Here is an 18,415-nt window from a genome sequence, read left to right as displayed (position 1 = left end):
TTTTTCCACTAACTAATGTAGTTCATTAACAGTAGGATATGGTTACCAAGCAACGTAAATATGAGGGATTATACCATGAGCAGCACAATACCTTCATACAAGCTTCAAGGCCAGAATGAACTCATGAATGTCTCTCCACTCAGGGAAAATCCCACATTTTAGCTCTTCACTTAACTCCAGCTGATTATGCATGAGAAGATGAACAGTCTGAATGCAAACAGAACAGTAAGAGATAACGTGTAAAGAAAGGAAATTATAGTATGTGAACCATTTTCAACATGTATGGCAGGAGGATGAGACTGGTATAGCGATACTCCTTAGCCTGCTACTTTTCCCACAATATTATTTAAACTGAAACTTTAACACCTGATATTCTCACATAATGGCTAATAACTTAGGGTTTCACACGGGTAAAATAATAATACTGTTTGTACCACTGCGTGGGCCGCACATATACAACAAATTGTTCATATAAATAATTCTAAGCAGATTTTTCCAGCAGAAATTACAGTAATAGCACGATGATAGAAGCAACAGCGATACTTTAAATTTTTGTAAAAGGCTTTATTTTTTCCCATGATTATGCAAACGAAACAGATGTAAAGGAAATCTTATCATTGGCTAACCATTATCTATCATTCATTATAAATCATTTACATAGTTTCTGATAACACATTCCAACTCAATATATATGTAAACTTAAAAAGGCTTATTGAATGCTGATGCTAATTCTTTCTGTTGTTGTTGTTAAGTGTGCCGGAGTGTGTGTAGCACTAAGGCTTGGGACTGACATTTTTTTTTTTTTTGCACAGCTTGCTGTAGACTTCAACAGGAAGTAGACTTTCAGGTTGTAGTGCAGGGTGCAGGCAGTGATTTGGGCGTGCCTGTAAACACTAATGTGTAAATAGCATTGACAAAAGAGCAGTGCTGCATTAAAACAAGCAAATAAACTAAATGTGACAGAAAATTTGTGTACATGTTTGGGGCTATAGTCCTGAAAGCCCAGGCCAGATGATGCTTCTGGTGTGTAGGAGTGTTATATTTTAGTACTAACGGTATTAATCAAATTAACTAAATCTTATATATCCTCCCTCACATACTGTAACCATCTCAATTTTTTTTTTCAGTTTACAGCAGCTCTTTACACAGCCCTGATAGAAGAACAGCATAAAGCATTTATATATACAAATATATTTATCCAGAATAATTTAACCTTTTTTTTTTTTTTTACTAACCTTTTACATTTAATTTAATGTTAAGTTGTTATATTAGGGTTCCATTTTAAAGACAGGGTTTGTGATGGTATATATGATTTATTAGACAGGAGATTTGCTGCAGGACAACACAATTATTTGATGAAGACAGTAATGAGGTGGTTTGATATGTGGTTAGTAGAGGATGGTTTCTTGTAAATTTCTATGCACAGTTTTATTCCGTTTTTATTTGAATTTATGGCTTTCAAAAGACAATCAATTGTTTAAATTAAGCTAAAATAACATCAATTAACAGGTAATCAGTAATCTGTAAAGGATTGTTTTTATACATATAAAACTGAATTGTGTGCTAAAGTTTGTTAAATCGTTTCCACTTGAGTGGGCAGAACATGAACAGACTAATGCAAAAGCAGGCAGAATAGATTTATATATGGTTTAACCAATTTTACAGCCTAAAGAACTCATTGTTTTATAAACAAGACAATAAATAGCACTGACAGACACTTTAAGTGTAGTAAAATTCATTTAAAAATCCAAAGCTCATTGAAAACTTAGAGCTGTCAAATAAGAGGCCCTTTTTTCCAGTGAAGTCCTCGTCTGTTGAGCTGTTGAGCTCAACAAGCCGTGAATGAATAAGAAACAAAGAGGACTCCAAGCGTGAGGTTTAGATTTGAGCAATATTCTATTTTGTTTAGAAGGGAATGGGGGTGGGTGGGGATCTGAAATGCTAAAAACTGTCGCTCTCTGAAGATTTGCAGAACAGCAGTGCCACAGCTCAACTCACAAAACACTCCCTGAGAGTCAGATAGCAATATAATAATAATAATAATAATAATAATAATAATAATGATAATAGCAACTGTAAATGAAGGCTTCTGTTCATTTCAGTATTTGATTGAACATCTCAATTGCTCAATATGTGTTGTCAGACCCATTCTAACCAATGCACTTGGCAGGTTTAAGTTTCCTCATTGCTGACATAACTTACCTAGTTCCTGAAAGAAATTATATTACCTATAGAATAGGACTCTCAGGAGCTGATGAACATAAACCTACTGACACTGTCTTATCTGCAATGATGGTGGTCCATCCAATACTTTTGGAATAAGTTGGAGAGTTGGGGATGAGATCTGGTTGGTGGTGATCATCCAACATCCTTACCAATGCTCCCTCTTGTCACCAAGGGTGCTTTTACACCTGAAAGTCCCGACCGTGGTCCGAACCAAGGTTCATGCTTTATATACATTGTATATATTTGGTGCGCTTATTTTTTTTGTTTTCACGCTGCAGTTTAGTGAAGCGCACCAAAGACCTTTGTGTGATACTCCTACATCCTTTCATCATCATTTACGTATCGATGCATTTTCCTTAACTTGACGCTGATTGGTTTTAGAAGGACATGCGTCTGACGTTGACGTGTTGACAATTCAGCGGGTGGTTCATTCAATGAAAAGCCTTTCCAGGATAAGGATATAAAATGAATTAACAGATTCATTTCGTCTCCATAGTAGCGCTGCTATTGTGGTTTTTATACCAGCAGCAGCATCTTCAGGTACAGTACTCTAGGTTAGTTCAAATTCGCCAAACGAACGTACTCGTCCTGAAGCAGCTGTATCCACGTCTCATTTTTCATCCTGCTTTTCCGGTTGAGTAACGCCTGCTCAGCTTCCTGTAATTGGTCTGAAAGTTCGAACCATCCAGAAAAGCGCTTTCACACTGCAGGCGAATCGTACCATGGTTCAGAAGATCCGGACCGAGACCACCTCTCTTGGTCGGACTAAAATCTGGTCCTTTGGTCCGGCCCCTTTCACACCTGCTACTTTGGTTCGGACCAAACTGAAAAGTCCAAAAGCTGATTACATTCAGTGGAAAGACGGAGCATTAGTGAGATCAGGTCCCCACAGCGATGATCCAAAATCAAGCATTCACTGGACAATAGAGACAGTAGAGACAAATAAAACCAAACAACTATGAATGAACTGGTGTTCCTATACTTCTGACAGTGTAGTGTATCTACAATTGATGAGTGTTTTAACTTGTATAAACATGTATGTGTTTAGAGAGGGTGGTGATTTAAGACTTCATGTAAATGTACTCTGTCCTGTTCATTCCTGTTCTTGTGATGTTGCTACAGCCAGACGAATTATGAGAGTCCTTTAGCCTAAACATGTGAAATAATAAAAACAATATGATATTCATATAACTTTTGACTTCTTTCTGTAATATTTAAACAATACAATACTTAAACTTTTACTTTTAGTACTTAAGTAGAACATTTTAGAATAAACTACTTGTAATACTTAAATAAACTTTGAATACTTTAGTACTTCTACTTAGGTATGATGCATAAAGAACACTTGAGCTTTTACTCAAGTCACTTTTTTGACAGAGTACTTGTACTTTTATTCAAGTCTGGGTCTCTAGTACTTTATATTTGTCTAAATATTGTATATCATAGCATAGTTTTGTGACACTGTACATTTAAATATTGTATACTTTTACCGGACTCTTTTTTCTCAGGAGTTGTACTGGATAGTGTTGCTGTCATCTCAGCGTGGTGTTTGTTAAGCTAGCTGTAGAGAACGGGGCGGGTTTAACTTGTATAAGCTTATAGCCTAGCACCTGTTTACTCTTTCACTTCATGGCCCATTTCAGTTTACTTTCTGTTGTGCAGTTCATGTTGTGCAGCAGATGTTTGAGAGAAGAAAGGGTAAAAGCTATTCGGCTAGGGTTTACTTTAAGCCTAAAACAGATATCTGTTAATTTCCTTGACCTTAGCATCCTCTCTTGACAAATTGTAGTCAGTCCTCTGTGAATACAGATGCATTATGCATGCAGAGCAAAGCTAGATATGTCTCAAGATTCTAAATAATATTTTGCACCTCTTGTATGAATTTAATCCTGGTTTAAATGAACCCTAGTGACCTTTAGGCAGTCAGAATTACCTAACAAATTTCCTTGCTGATAGTATTTCAGTAATGCTATATGGAAAGTATAAAGCAGGCCTGCGAAATATAGAGAGAATGGCGTCTTATCATTTCTGAATAATTAATCCTCAGAATGTTCTTTGAAAAAAGAGATGCTGAGCGGTTTGAACTATTAGAGCTTACAGAACTGTCCTTCTGTCCTCCTGTAAAAATTCAGTCATCAGCACTGCGGGTTTCCTTTAAGTCTGTGGTTCAGCTGCATTGTAGGGCCAAGTGAGGCCTATGGCGGAGCTGCGCAGTGAGGCTGAAGGCTTAATGAGCTTGTCCTGTGGAGATTCCTTCAGCTGCTCCGATAATAAGAATTATTTAGGCTTTTATAACACAGTTCAAGGTCAGGTCACACTGCTCTCTTAAAAATAAAGGTACTACAAAGACCCTTAGGGCAGTTGTTGAGAGTGTTCATTGAGATAATTATTGTAAAATATTAATATAAATATGTAAGTATATGTAATATCAATCCTCCAACATCTCAATTAAAAAAATCATCTATTTTATAAATTCAAAATATATTCAAACGTGATTGGTCATGTTTGCTTTGAAACTAACTAAAATACTTCAACCATACTGACTTTACTGATAAAAACCAAAGCTTTTTAAATGATAAAATGTTACAATAATGCCCTCTGCTGGAAAAAACCTCCAATTACACAAAGTTAAAGCCAACTTTAAGAAAGCCAGGTCAGTTGGGCTATGTTGTTGTGTCTTGGATAATGAGAAAGACTGACCAAATCAAAATATAATAAATACATCAATGCAAAGCTTTCAATTTAATTTTACAACTTGTAGTAATGTAGTATTTCTTCTGCAATGAGCAGGAGTTTAAACATCCACAATTACACAGTTAAAAAGTTACAGAAAAAAATAAGAGACCACTATAAAATAATCATGTTTTTATTTTATTATTTTGGGTATATGATTGAGTAAAATAAATATGTGTTTTATTTTATGAAATACTGACAACATTTCTCCCAACTTTCAAATACAAATATTGTTATTCAGAGCATTTATTTGCAGAAAGTGAGACATGGTCAAAATAATGAAAAAGATACAGTGCTTTCACACCTCATATAAGCTGTTAGTATGTCGCCTTCTGATGGTTAAATCTTTAAATTAAACAGCAGTAAAATTCAAGGTTTTCATTCATTAATTTCCCCTAGCATACAAAAGGTTACAAAATAATGTGAGGGAAATACAGAGATAATTTGAGATAAAAATTGTTTTCCCTTATACAGGGGAAGAATACACAGTTTGTATACCATGAGTTTATACGAAGTTCCAGAATTCCGCTCTTTGTCTATATGTTTTCTGGCTGACTTTGTTTATTATTTTATACTAAGAGTTTCCTTTTTCACACCTCCCAAAAAATAATTTGTTTGGTCTCTTCTGATAGTACCTTGATATCAGCTTGGGCTGAAGAGTCACCGTTTGTTTTATTGTAAATAATCTTCCGGACAATGGAATGGCTAATGTCATATTGTTCTGAGATCCTTTTACATCCCTTTAAATACCTCCTCTTCTTTTTCAATTGCCGTTGATATAACTTTACCTGGTAGCATCATAGCACATTCAGAGGCAAGTGCTGCGACCCAGCTCTGATACATCAGCTAACAGATGCCTGTGCTGACGACATTACATTGGGAGTAATGTGAGGAGAGAGTGCCATCTACCCATCCAGAGAGAACATGTCCCGTTGTGCTCTCTCAGACTCCGGCTGCTGATGGCAAAGGGCAATGCCTGGGATTTGAACCCACGATCCCTGGATCGTAGTGGCAGCGGCTTAGTCTGCTTAATCACTCAGAGCCCAACTCAGAGTCCAACTATTAGAGGTTAGATCGGGCCCAAAAAATCCAACCCGACCCAGCCCGAGCCCATGCATGTTCTGCCCGAGCCTGACCCGACCCGAACCATAAACTGTCATTATGAGCCCGAGCCGACCCGTCCCATAAACTGGTTGTTTTCGGGCTGTTTGAATGAGCGAAATATGATCAGAATTAAGCTAATAACACTGTAACATAGAAGCATAGAACTATTATTTAATTAAAATGATTTTTAAGAACAGCTAAACACAGTGCTGCAGGTCAAACGCGGAGGATTTGCGTGTTCTGATGTGAGCTGCTCACAGGTAAAGGTTCTCTTTTATCTCCTCGTGCTCATATTCTAGTCCCATACATAATTCTGCAGCTTTCTCTGTGTTTTCTGTCGGATTTTGTGGCTAGCGCCAGCGCTTACAACACCGCGGACCGCGAGGTGCCGAATCCGCTACTGAATCCGACTCCCGCTTTGCGGACAGAATCGGCGCAACACCCCCTGCTGTACAACCGCGGGAGTGATAACAGCTTATAAATAAAATAGTTTAGTTTCACTTTCAGTTTTCGTTATTTTCGTTATTTTATTTAAAAATACAAATATAATTAAAAAACAGATGCCTACATCTCAGACTATTTTCTGGAGCCCGACCCGACCCTGCCCGAGGAATGTGGTGGGAAATCTCGACCCGATTTCTGGTCGGGCCTCGGGTCAGGTCGGGTTCGGGCAGAGAATCTAAGCTCTACCAACTATTGATGCTGTACTTTCATGGCCTATAAACACAGTAGTTTCAATACACTGGAAGCCAACCAGTGCCCCTAGTGGTTGGGCATCACTTTTGCATGTGCTGGCACACAAAGCATTAGGTTACTTTGATATATATTGAAAAATTAAAGAAATTATCATGTATATTAAACGTGAACAGTTTTTTCTTTTTTAGGTTTTTTTTTTACTTATTAACTTTCAGCCTGCTGAAATAACCCAGCACAGAGTAGGATGATTCCTGGGGCAGATGTTTCTGTATGCCCTTCAGCCTCTGAGCGGACTCCAATTCTCCAGCTTTTTCAAGTCGGGGAATCAAGAAGTCTAGATGTCGAAGGGTGAAGGCGGAGTCTGGTTTTAGTGCACAGTCACACAGTTTGATGATTGCCTGGCAGGCATTTTTCACTGAGTTCCTCTGTTGTTTTTCATTCTCATCCAGGAGCACTTTCAGGCTTCTTTCCACGTTGGTCATTTCTTCTTTCTTGCTCAGCTTTTCTTGGTGCTTTGTGACCACATGTTGGTATTTCTCGCTGTCATATGTAACATTTTTTTTTTCAGTATGCAACGTCCTCTTCAGGTCTGCAAATGTGACTGTTTCGTTTTTTTCAAAAGTTTTGTATTTCTTGCCCTCTCTGACATGTTTGGAGGTGTAACACCCACACGCGGTGCAGTAATCTTTCTTCATTACCTCACAGCTCCTGGCACTATTGGCAATCATGATGCAATAGAGATGGCAGTTCTCCTGACACTCGCTGCAGGCTGTCACTTTGCGATTGAACCATAAGCCTCGAGTGATGGGCACCTTCTTTTTGTAAACTTTCTTGATAGAGAAAGGAAAATTTTCATCCATCATAATCTTTTCTTTGTACATTTGCAGCGCTAGCTGAATCATAGTCAGTTCAATCAATTTTTGCTCAGTGAACTTAATGTGTTCCTTCAAACTCTGAACACAGGCCTCAAGCTGCATGCGCTCCTTCAGAACGCTGAGAGTCAGAGTTAAGCTTTTACTCTGCTGTGATTTCAGGAATTCAAAAAACTCCTCCAGACTGCTTTCTCCCATTTCCCAAGATGATTTGAACACACGCTGATATTTGGCTGTGTGTTTCTCAGGCTGACGGTTGTTGAATAGGAAGTGAACAGGTTCGTTCTCAGCGTCGCGGCAGGAGGGGATCTTTTCTTTCTCAACAGCTTCCAGAACATCTTTAGGTGGACCTCCATCTGAGTATGTAATAAAAAGGACTACATTCTCTCCTATGTCTTTACCAAATAAGGAGAGAATTGCATCAAAGATGTAACGCTGTCTCTCTGAGATTCTGTTCTGAGATGCTTTCAACACAAGACACACAGCATCCAGACTCTTCACTCCAGTGTCATGTAGAAACAGTTTATACAGATTTGTCGGGATTTCCATGTCCTTTTCCATTCCCCTGGTGTCTCCATATCCTGGAGTGTCGATGATGGAGAGAGAGAAGGATTTCTGTTCAGAGAAGATCTCATACACAGTGATCTCAGATGTTTTAGATTCAGTTTGACCTGTCTTTTGTTCTTCTGTGATCTCAAACCACACATTATCCTCAAACTTCACCCCCAGATAGTAATTGGACATGGTGTTGATCAGAGTGGTCTTGCCTGTTCCAGTTTCTCCCACTAGCAGGATCGTTTTGTTTAGTTTGGTAGGATGTTTCTGTCCAAATGTCCACCTTCTGATTTTGTCACACTCATCTAGAGTAAATTTTTGTGTGTGTAGACGCCGCAGTGCTGGTGGACCAGAGCTGAGTTCATGACTTTTCTCAGTTAAATCATTTACCAGGGATTGTAGCCTGCAAAAGAAAAGGGAAGAATTTATAATTGTTTGCACATGCCCCTAACTGAGGTAACTAGTTTATAGTTGGTATAGTTATTTGTTATTAAAAAATCTTATCATTAAAATGCAGTAGAGAAAGTCAATTCAAACCATGTATAATGTGTTTATACACTGTAAGCTCTGATAAGTTGAATTTACTTAAAAAAAATTGAGGAAACCGGTTGCCTTAAAAAAGTTAAGTAATGGGTAATGAAAACTTGAGTTAGCATAACTTAAAACATCAAGTTATTACAACTAAAGCAAAAGTTGATTTAACTTTTTTTATTTTTGTTATACTGTAAGACTGCATCAATTGAGTTTACTTTAAAAAATTGAGGAAACCAGTTGCCTTAAAAAAATTAAGTAATGGGTCATGAAAACTTAGCATAACTTAAAACATCAAGTTATGACAACTGAAGGGGAACTTTTAACTTTTTTTTAACTCTTTATATTGTAAGACCGGATAAGTTGAGTTTACTTAAGCTTTTTAAGGCAGCCGGTTTGCTCAATTTTTTTTTTTAATAATAGGGAATAAAAACTTGAGTTTGCATAAATTAAAACATCAAGTTATCACAACTAAAGGAAAACTTGATTTATTTGTAAGGTAGCCCAGGGGGAATCACTACTACACACTGATGGTGAGTGTTAGTCAGAAACTGTTGGACACACCCAGTATGCAGATAGATTGTAACAGGAGCCAATGAAAAAGAAACTGCCAATGGAAACAGACTAAACTCAGTTATTATATGTTGTTACAAACTCAAAGATCTCAATTTGAATAGTACAGTATTTGTGCCTACAAATGTTCAACTAACTCAAAATAGTTGGGTATTGTTTAGAAATATCCAATTTTATGTAACACAGACTCAAATCATTTGAGTTCAAACAACATATGGGTTTACAGTGTAGTACATGCAGTACATTGTACCCTAACATTAAATATGAGCGTGTGTTAAAACACTGGATATTAGAGTGAATATAACGTAGATATAATGGTATAGATATAAAGGTTTACTTGTTTTCTTAATATGTCAACACACAACCATAAATGTCCAAATAGATGGCAAGACGTTAGGACACTTCGATTCTTCACAATTATTCCTCTTGGGCATTGGTTTCACCAACTAGAATTCTCCTCAACTGCTGAATGATGATACTCCACAGCTGGTGGATGTTAGACACCTTGTGCTTCTCCATCTTTCACTTGTGGATGCCCAACAGGTGCTCGATTGGGTTTAGGTCTGGAGACATACTTGGCAAGTCCAACAGCTTAACCTTCTGTCTTCTTGGAGGTGTGTTTGAGGTTGTAACCGAGTTGGAAAACTCCATGTATTTTGTTCTGTATTAATGTTAATAATTCAGAATTGCACTGACAATCCCATACCATGACAGACTCTTGCATTTAGATTTGTTGCTGGTAACTAATTGGTCTAATTGGTCCTTTTTTAAGCACCATGTAATCACAGATTACATTCACATTTCAGTAACTTTCTTACACATTAGTTTTCAGATTGGGGTTGTAGCAGCTGCTTGAGCTTTGGGGGAATTGTGTGATTCCACATTTTTCACTCTTTCAAGTGACTTTGATCATGAAATTTGATCTTTTGAACAATGCAGCATGACTTATGTCTAGCTCTAGCTCCTTTCAAATGTATCAAGACTAATCTAATCTAATTTCCCTGCCTGTTGAAATAGTTCCTATCAAATATTTTGCAGAAGAGTCTCTTAGGGGTGCAGGAAAAAATCGATTGGAGCTTGAATCGAGATTCGTACATTGAACGATTCAGAATCGATTCTCATTTTCAAAAAAATCGTGTTTTTTGGGTGAAGCTACTGTCACGCTGAGCTTTTTAACTGTCCTGTGGAGCTCTTTAACTGTTAAAAAGCTCCGTGCGACAGTAGGTAAGCTCTGCGGTACAGTTAAAAAGCCCTGTGCGCCTGCCTCTCCCAATTAGGCAACGGGTGTTATGCTAGATGCTAAAATCTAGTGTATTTAGTATCTTCTCTGCTTGTTACATAATTATAGCCTATCTAACGTTCCACTCTTGACCTTGTGGCTGTGCTACATTTCTGAGACTTTTCCAGTTTTAACAATGTCTTCCTTTTAGAAATGAATTCAGGATTAGTCAACCATGCTAGAAATTAGCCATTCATTATTGTGGCACTGTCACTATGTTGAAAAAGATTTAATACAGTAAGCAATCTAAGTTTATTGTTTAAAATAAATGTTCTATTTGTTTACATTGTTTAAATTGTCAATTTTTTTGTCTTCTCACATAATTAAAACGAAATGTATAGGCCATTTGAATTGACAAATCATTCTAGAATCGAAAACCGTTTCTGAATCGAATCATGACCCCAAAAAACGGAATCGAATTAGTCAGAATAATGTAATAGAGAAAACACATCCAGTGCTTAAGCCGTTTTGTAGTTTCTGTAGTTAAGCAGTTCTGCAGACAGAAATGGTTAGACTTGTTGGAGCTAACAGAAAGGCTACAGTATTTTTTGGTAACTGCTCTGAACAATTGTGGTGAGAAGAAAAGCAATGAGCAGAATGCACAACATGTCCATCAACAAAAGAAAACATCAGCAGGGTGCACACAGTGTTTCTAGTAAAATGCACAGAATAGAATTATATAACCTAGAGTGAATATGTTTTAAAATAGATATGTTAGACCACATTTGACAATTAGTAACTAATGTACCAATCTGACACATTGAAGATGATATATGCTGTATGTACACTGTACACTCACCTGCCAGACATGTTGATGGAGCCCAAATCACACAAGATGGACACCACTCAGTGACCTGCTTAATGAAGTAAAATTGTAAGGTCAGGAAAACAGTAACATTTGTAAGATTAAATGGTTTAGGATGTACATAAATTTATTCAGACCATTTTGAGTAAAACAGTCCATTCTCATGCTGTACTTCATTTTGAGCGTCTCCAATAGATTAACTACAGATCCCTACATTCTTTACTATTGAACCTTATTCTCAAGAGGGCTGTGGTTATTGTTATGCTGAGGGTTATCTTTAGGTTGTGGGTAGAAGTACATTCAGGATTAGGTTTAGGTGTACAACCTGCCTCCAGTCCACACTCTCATGCACCAGTTTATTAAGCTAAAATATCTGAACTTACTAGTTGTAAGTCAAATGCCAATGTCTTATTGACTTGTCCATGTAAAGCTGTAAAACAAAATCTCTTTCTAAATCAGTTTCAATGAAACTACATGTTTCATTTTGTACCCTACTTCTAACACACCTGATTCAGCTCATCAGCTGATTAACAAACCCTTCCTAAGTTTAAGGAAGGGCAATAGACAATGAATCACAAAAACATGTAAGGAAATAGATATTTCTGGACCACGATGAGGAACCATTGGTTTAAGTGTTTTTTGTTATCATTGGGAGACCCCAAGATTTGGCCACAGAGATGAAACAACTGAATTTTTCTTTAAGCCAACATTCAACAGCAGCAGCGCATTACACAGGACTCAACGTGCAGTACATTACATGACAGTGGTACATTAAACACACATGACAGTAAATAAGCAATAATTAATATACAATGCTACCAAACAATAATATTGTGTATATGTATATGTATTAGAGCAGCATGTATGACAACAGTAAATAGTGCAGATGGCAACTATAAACTAGTTCAGACCTGCCTCACAGCATTTAAAGAATGAATAGAATGTGTAGAGGAGATGTGCAGTTACGGTAAGGGCTGGCTATTCCAGTAAACCTTATAAAACATGTAAGTCATTTAAAGGAAAAGGAGCATTTTTTCACACTTAGCTATAGAGCAGATTCTTCTCCTGCTTTTAAGTTAGGGTGATTTACTCTACGACCATCCCCTAAGTATTCAACACTGGGGTGTTTTACCCTACGGCAGACTCCTTGGTTTTCCACATTAAGATGATTTACCCTACGACAGTCCCCGTATGTTCAACATTGGGGTGTTTTACCTTGTTGCAGACTCTAGGTGTCAAACACTGGGGTTATTTATCTTAAGCCAGATTCCTAGGTGCCCAACATTGGGATGTTTTACCCTACGCCAGACCCCAAGGTTTCCCACATTAAGGTGATTTACCCTACAACAGTCCCCTAGGTGTTCAACATTGGGGTGTTTTACCCTATACCAGATTCCTAGGTGCCCAACATTGGGGTGATTTACTCTATGACAGTCCCCTATGTGTCCCCCATTGAAGTGATTTAACCTATGGCAGACTCACAGGTGTCCCACATTCAAGTGATTTAACCTAAGGCAGACTCCTAGGTGTCCCTAATTGGGGTAATTTACAGCATTTATAACGATGGACTCAGGTGTCCAACATTAGGGTGAATCACCCTATGGCGTGATCACCACCTTTGGTGTCCCCTTCAAGAACTGATCTTGAGATTTTTTCCCCTCACACAGTAAAAGGAAATATATGTGATGTTTGCTATAGATGCTTTCTGCAAACTTACCCCAAATCAAGAAAACTGTCTGTCTGGTTGTAATAATTACAAAATAAAAAATGATAATATTAAGATAAATTAGTAATTTTACCAAATCAACTTAGAAACCAATTACTAGCGATAGTGAAATCTAAAATTACACTCAGTTCAAAACAACAGTATAAAAATGTTTTATACTGTCAAGAATAATGTTTTAACGGTAGAGAATGCAAGATTAAAAAGTTCTAGTAAGAATGAATGTATTTCCATATAATACAATTTTTACATAATATTATTCAATATAATTTGACAGAATATAAACCTACCTGTGTGTTTTCCTGTCTGGCAAATAAACAACACTAAACCAAACAATCATGTGATCCTGGAGGCAGAACAGCAGCAGTGGTTTCACCTTGCTTGGGCTTCATCCCAGCTGGGTGTGGCCTAGCAGGTAAATGTTCATTTCCTGCTTTTCTTGTTTTGGTTGCTATAAAAAGATCAGGGTATTTCCAAACAAGTGTGTTAGTGTGTGTGTTGTGCGGGTACAAATGAGTGTATCAGACACAGCAGTGCTGCTGGAGTTTTTAAACACCTCAGTGTCACTGCTAGATTAGAGTGAGGGTTGTAAATAAAATAAATTATTTAACAATTTAACTTATCTATTAACGTATCTATACAATAGACACAATAGACAATGAATCACAAAAACATGTAAGGAAATAGATATTTCTGGACCACGATGAGGAACCATTGGTTTAAGTGTTTTTTGTTATCATTGGGAGACCCCAAGATTTGGCCACAGAGATGAAACAACTGAATTTTTCTTTAAGCCAACATTCAACAGCAGCAGCGCATTACACAGGACTCAACGTGCAGTACATTACATGACAGTGGTACATTAAACACACATGACAGTAAATAAGCAATAATTAATATACAATGCTACCAAACAATAATATTGTGTATATGTATATGTATTAGAGCAGCATGTATGACAACAGTAAATAGTGCAGATGGCAACTATAAACTAGTTCAGACCTGCCTCACAGCATTTAAAGAATGAATAGAATGTGTAGAGGAGATGTGCAGTTACGGTAAGGGCTGGCTATTCCAGTAAACCTTATAAAACATGTAAGTCATTTAAAGGAAAAGGAGCATTTTTTCACACTTAGCTATAGAGCAGATTCTTCTCCTGCTTTTAAGTTAGGGTGATTTACTCTACGACCATCCCCTAAGTATTCAACACTGGGGTGTTTTACCCTACGGCAGACTCCTTGGTTTTCCACATTAAGATGATTTACCCTACGACAGTCCCCGTATGTTCAACATTGGGGTGTTTTACCTTGTTGCAGACTCTAGGTGTCAAACACTGGGGTTATTTATCTTAAGCCAGATTCCTAGGTGCCCAACATTGGGATGTTTTACCCTACGCCAGACCCCAAGGTTTCCCACATTAAGGTGATTTACCCTACAACAGTCCCCTAGGTGTTCAACATTGGGGTGTTTTACCCTATACCAGATTCCTAGGTGCCCAACATTGGGGTGATTTACTCTATGACAGTCCCCTATGTGTCCCCCATTGAAGTGATTTAACCTATGGCAGACTCACAGGTGTCCCACATTCAAGTGATTTAACCTAAGGCAGACTCCTAGGTGTCCCTAATTGGGGTAATTTACAGCATTTATAACGATGGACTCAGGTGTCCAACATTAGGGTGAATCACCCTATGGCGTGATCACCACCTTTGGTGTCCCCTTCAAGAACTGATCTTGAGATTTTTTCCCCTCACACAGTAAAAGGAAATATATGTGATGTTTGCTATAGATGCTTTCTGCAAACTTACCCCAAATCAAGAAAACTGTCTGTCTGGTTGTAATAATTACAAAATAAAAAATGATAATATTAAGATAAATTAGTAATTTTACCAAATCAACTTAGAAACCAATTACTAGCGATAGTGAAATCTAAAATTACACTCAGTTCAAAACAACAGTATAAAAATGTTTTATACTGTCAAGAATAATGTTTTAACGGTAGAGAATGCAAGATTAAAAAGTTCTAGTAAGAATGAATGTATTTCCATATAATACAATTTTTACATAATATTATTCAATATAATTTGACAGAATATAAACCTACCTGTGTGTTTTCCTGTCTGGCAAATAAACAACACTAAACCAAACAATCATGTGATCCTGGAGGCAGAACAGCAGCAGTGGTTTCACCTTGCTTGGGCTTCATCCCAGCTGGGTGTGGCCTAGCAGGTAAATGTTCATTTCCTGCTTTTCTTGTTTTGGTTGCTATAAAAAGATCAGGGTATTTCCAAACAAGTGTGTTAGTGTGTGTGTTGTGCGGGTACAAATGAGTGTATCAGACACAGCAGTGCTGCTGGAGTTTTTAAACACCTCAGTGTCACTGCTAGATTAGAGTGAGGGTTGTAAATAAAATAAATTATTTAACAATTTAACTTATCTATTAACGTATCTATTTAATCAAAGCTACATACCAAACATATTTCTATGCAGTGTATGTGTGGTAGTACCTATAAATCTACTTATTCTAATTCTCTTTAACCGAAGATATGTATACAGATGTGTATATATCTCAGGAAAGTCAGCACAACCCCTCACATTTATGTAAATAATTTATTTTATCTTTTCATGAAAAACCACTAAAGATATGCACAGTTTGATACAATGTTAAGTAGTCAGTGTGCAGCTTGTATAACAGTGTAAATTTGCAGTGCCCTCAAAATAACTCAACACACAGCCATTAATGTCTAAACCACTGGCAACCAAAGTGTATGCTCCTATGAGAAAACAGCCAAATTGTACCTCTTGGGTATAGAATTCACCAAAGCTGCACAGTATAATATAGATATAAGATGGGTGTGCATTCTTTGGTGAAATACTGTATGTATCAAATATACACTTGGCTGCAACATGTTCAAATCTTGGAGACACAGCAAAAGGATTAAAATCATGACAGTAGCATAATCATGGCGAACACTCACGTGACCCCAGTGTCCTCGTTTTTTCGAAAACTAAAATATACTGTACAAGTGTTGAAGCTAACCTGTACCCTTTCCTTTCTCTAACAGTACTCCTGAGTAACAAACTGTCTGATTTGAATTTCTGGTTGGGGAAGTTAATAAAGGGTCAGTATATAAATAATGATAGCAACAATTGTTTCTAGTTTAAGCACTGATTCAAAAACTACAAAAAAAAATCAAACAGAAAGTAAAACATACAGAAAAGGTATTTTTTGTACCAGGTGCACCTACATAGGGAAGGGGGTCACAAGACGCCGAAGAAAAATCTGAAGCATGTAGAAGTTTACATAAATGTGGCCTTACAGGTTTCTCAGGCTTTAGTTTTCTCCATGAGTCACTGCTGTTAAGCTAAACTCATAAAACGTTCAGTATTGTTAAACAGTAATGCTTTCACTCGTGTTTATTCAGCTAGGTTCATTTTGCTTCTATAGGTTTTACTTAAATGTAAAGTTTTACTGTTAAACTAAAAAAGATTGGTTTAATTTCTACTAAAAATAAGCAGTATTATATGAGCTGCTTATATGTGAGTGCTAGAACATGGTAAATATTAGATTTCCAACTGTCCATCATCCAGACGTTTTCTTCTGGAGTTGTAGCACATTTTATATTAGATAGACAGACGGACAGACAACTAATTTTATATAACAACAAATTTTTGACGGACGGACAACTAATAACAACTAATTTTACATAACAACAGACAAACTGACAACTAATTTTACATGTAAAGAAGTTGAAGTTTTAAAATATACAGTTTCCTTATTAGTTTACTTTTTCAAACATGAACATTAAGATCCTACTTTAAAATTACTTATTTTAAACTTATTAACAAATCTCTTAGCTCACTGTAATTTAGCCCCACCCACTTATACAACAGTTTGTATAGTAGTGCTTCAAATCCTGGGTGCATTTTGAATAAGAACACAGCTTGTTTATCTTAAATACATCTTAAAATCACAGTAACAAAAGAACATGTTTAATAAAGAGATTAAAAAGGTAAGAAAAAGTTAATTAAAGTAAAAAATATTATTATTTGAACAATAGTCCAAGGACAAATGTTCATTGAATGTTTTAGCTTGAATTGCTTGAAAACCATGATGTTTGTTACCTGCCTGACTTTTGGTTTCATTTCTAATAATCTACATTGCTGACTTCAAGTGACCAAAAAATAATAATAATAATATGATAATAATAATAATAATAATAATAATAATAATAATAATAATAATAATAATAATAATAATAATAATAATGAATGCAAAGTAAATGTGATATTTGTCACTGGAACCCGTCTGCAGTGTATCATAAAAAAAAAGAAATCACAGAAAAACATTGAATTTTTTTCAGTAGCAATGCTTCACAAACTGACAGAAAAAGGAGGCAATTCTTGAATGAATATAACAAGTCTAAAGTCCAGCAGGCTTGAACCATGATTTACTGAGTTAATATGCTTACAGCTCAACATTTAAAAATGAAGACCTCTGGTGTTCAGTGCTGGGACTGAAATGAGATGATATAACAGATGCTCTGTCTCTTTTCTGTCACATGTCTGTCAGACAAAAAGAAACCTCCAAGAACCTGCATAATGAAAACAGTAACTACAGGGAAAATATTAAACATACCTCATTGTATCGTTCATGAACTAAAAGTATGACTTTTTATTTCACATTTTCTATTATATATTTAAATCATTGTAGTTAAAAAAAATAATATATAATATTATTTATAAAATATAAAATAATAAAAATATATAAAATAATCATATAATGCAAATTCATGTATATACAGGCTACAAAATTGGAGACACCTGGAGAAGCTTGCTTTTTTCTTTACTGAAAGCCCCACTGGGTAGGTTTGAGATTTTTTTGCTCGTGGGCTTCCCCTACAGTTGCAGAGTGTAATAATAAATGTTTCAGGCCGATTAGTTTCTCTTTCTCGTTTTCTGGCTTTTACAGACATATTCGGTCTCTTTCCAGCTTTTGCCAGAGTGTCTGTATGTTAGTTTGTAAAGAATAAACCAGTAGTCCTTGTAGAACTGTTAGAACTAAAGGTCGGAAAGCAGGTCGCAGTTCTCGCGAGCGTTGGTCGCGGGCGCCTCGGAAAACTTCTAGTTTGAGCTCAGAGGAGCATATTTCCATGCATATAATAACCATGTCCTCTTTGCAATGCTGACATAAATATCATGTCATAGTATGCAAAGTGTTTTAAATATGACACTCAACATTCACACATTATGTAAAGTTTCATTTGATTCATAAACTTCATGTGGCATAAGCAGAAAATACATTACTTGCTGCTTCT

At 36.6% G+C, this 18,415-nt stretch overlaps 3 protein-coding genes across 5 annotated transcripts in view; 2 read left to right on the top strand and 1 right to left on the bottom strand.

Annotated features, from left to right (window-relative positions):
- melk (maternal embryonic leucine zipper kinase) overlaps positions 1-18,415 on the top strand; it is a 153,651-nt gene that overhangs the window by 6,522 nt on the left and 128,714 nt on the right. The window lies entirely within an intron of this gene.
- The window catches only part of LOC103035206 (thymosin beta-b), a 133,152-nt gene that overhangs the window by 10,662 nt on the left and 104,075 nt on the right, over positions 1-18,415 (top strand). The gene's annotated exons all lie outside the window — the stretch shown is intronic.
- On the bottom strand, positions 5,190-15,279 carry LOC103027789 (uncharacterized). 2 transcript variants are annotated; one of them, XM_049472440.1, is made up of 3 exons: positions 15,202-15,279; positions 11,369-11,423; positions 5,190-8,589 (listed from the first exon to the last, which is right to left on the bottom strand). In XM_049472440.1, exons 2-3 carry the CDS (start codon positions 11,377-11,379, stop codon positions 6,957-6,959), a joined length of 1,644 nt encoding a protein of 547 aa, XP_049328397.1. In that variant the 5' UTR covers positions 11,380-11,423; positions 15,202-15,279; the 3' UTR covers positions 5,190-6,956. The 2 variants fall into 2 exon arrangements, with proteins under 2 accessions (XP_049328397.1, XP_049328396.1); XM_049472439.1 differs by lacking the exon at positions 15,202-15,279 and adding an exon at positions 13,388-13,465.

Source organism: Astyanax mexicanus, chromosome 25, assembly GCF_023375975.1.
Source record: "Astyanax mexicanus isolate ESR-SI-001 chromosome 25, AstMex3_surface, whole genome shotgun sequence".
NCBI lineage: Eukaryota > Metazoa > Chordata > Actinopteri > Characiformes > Acestrorhamphidae > Astyanax > Astyanax mexicanus.
Note: the sequence above shows the minus strand (reverse complement) of the source record. Positions and strands in the feature narration are given on the sequence as shown.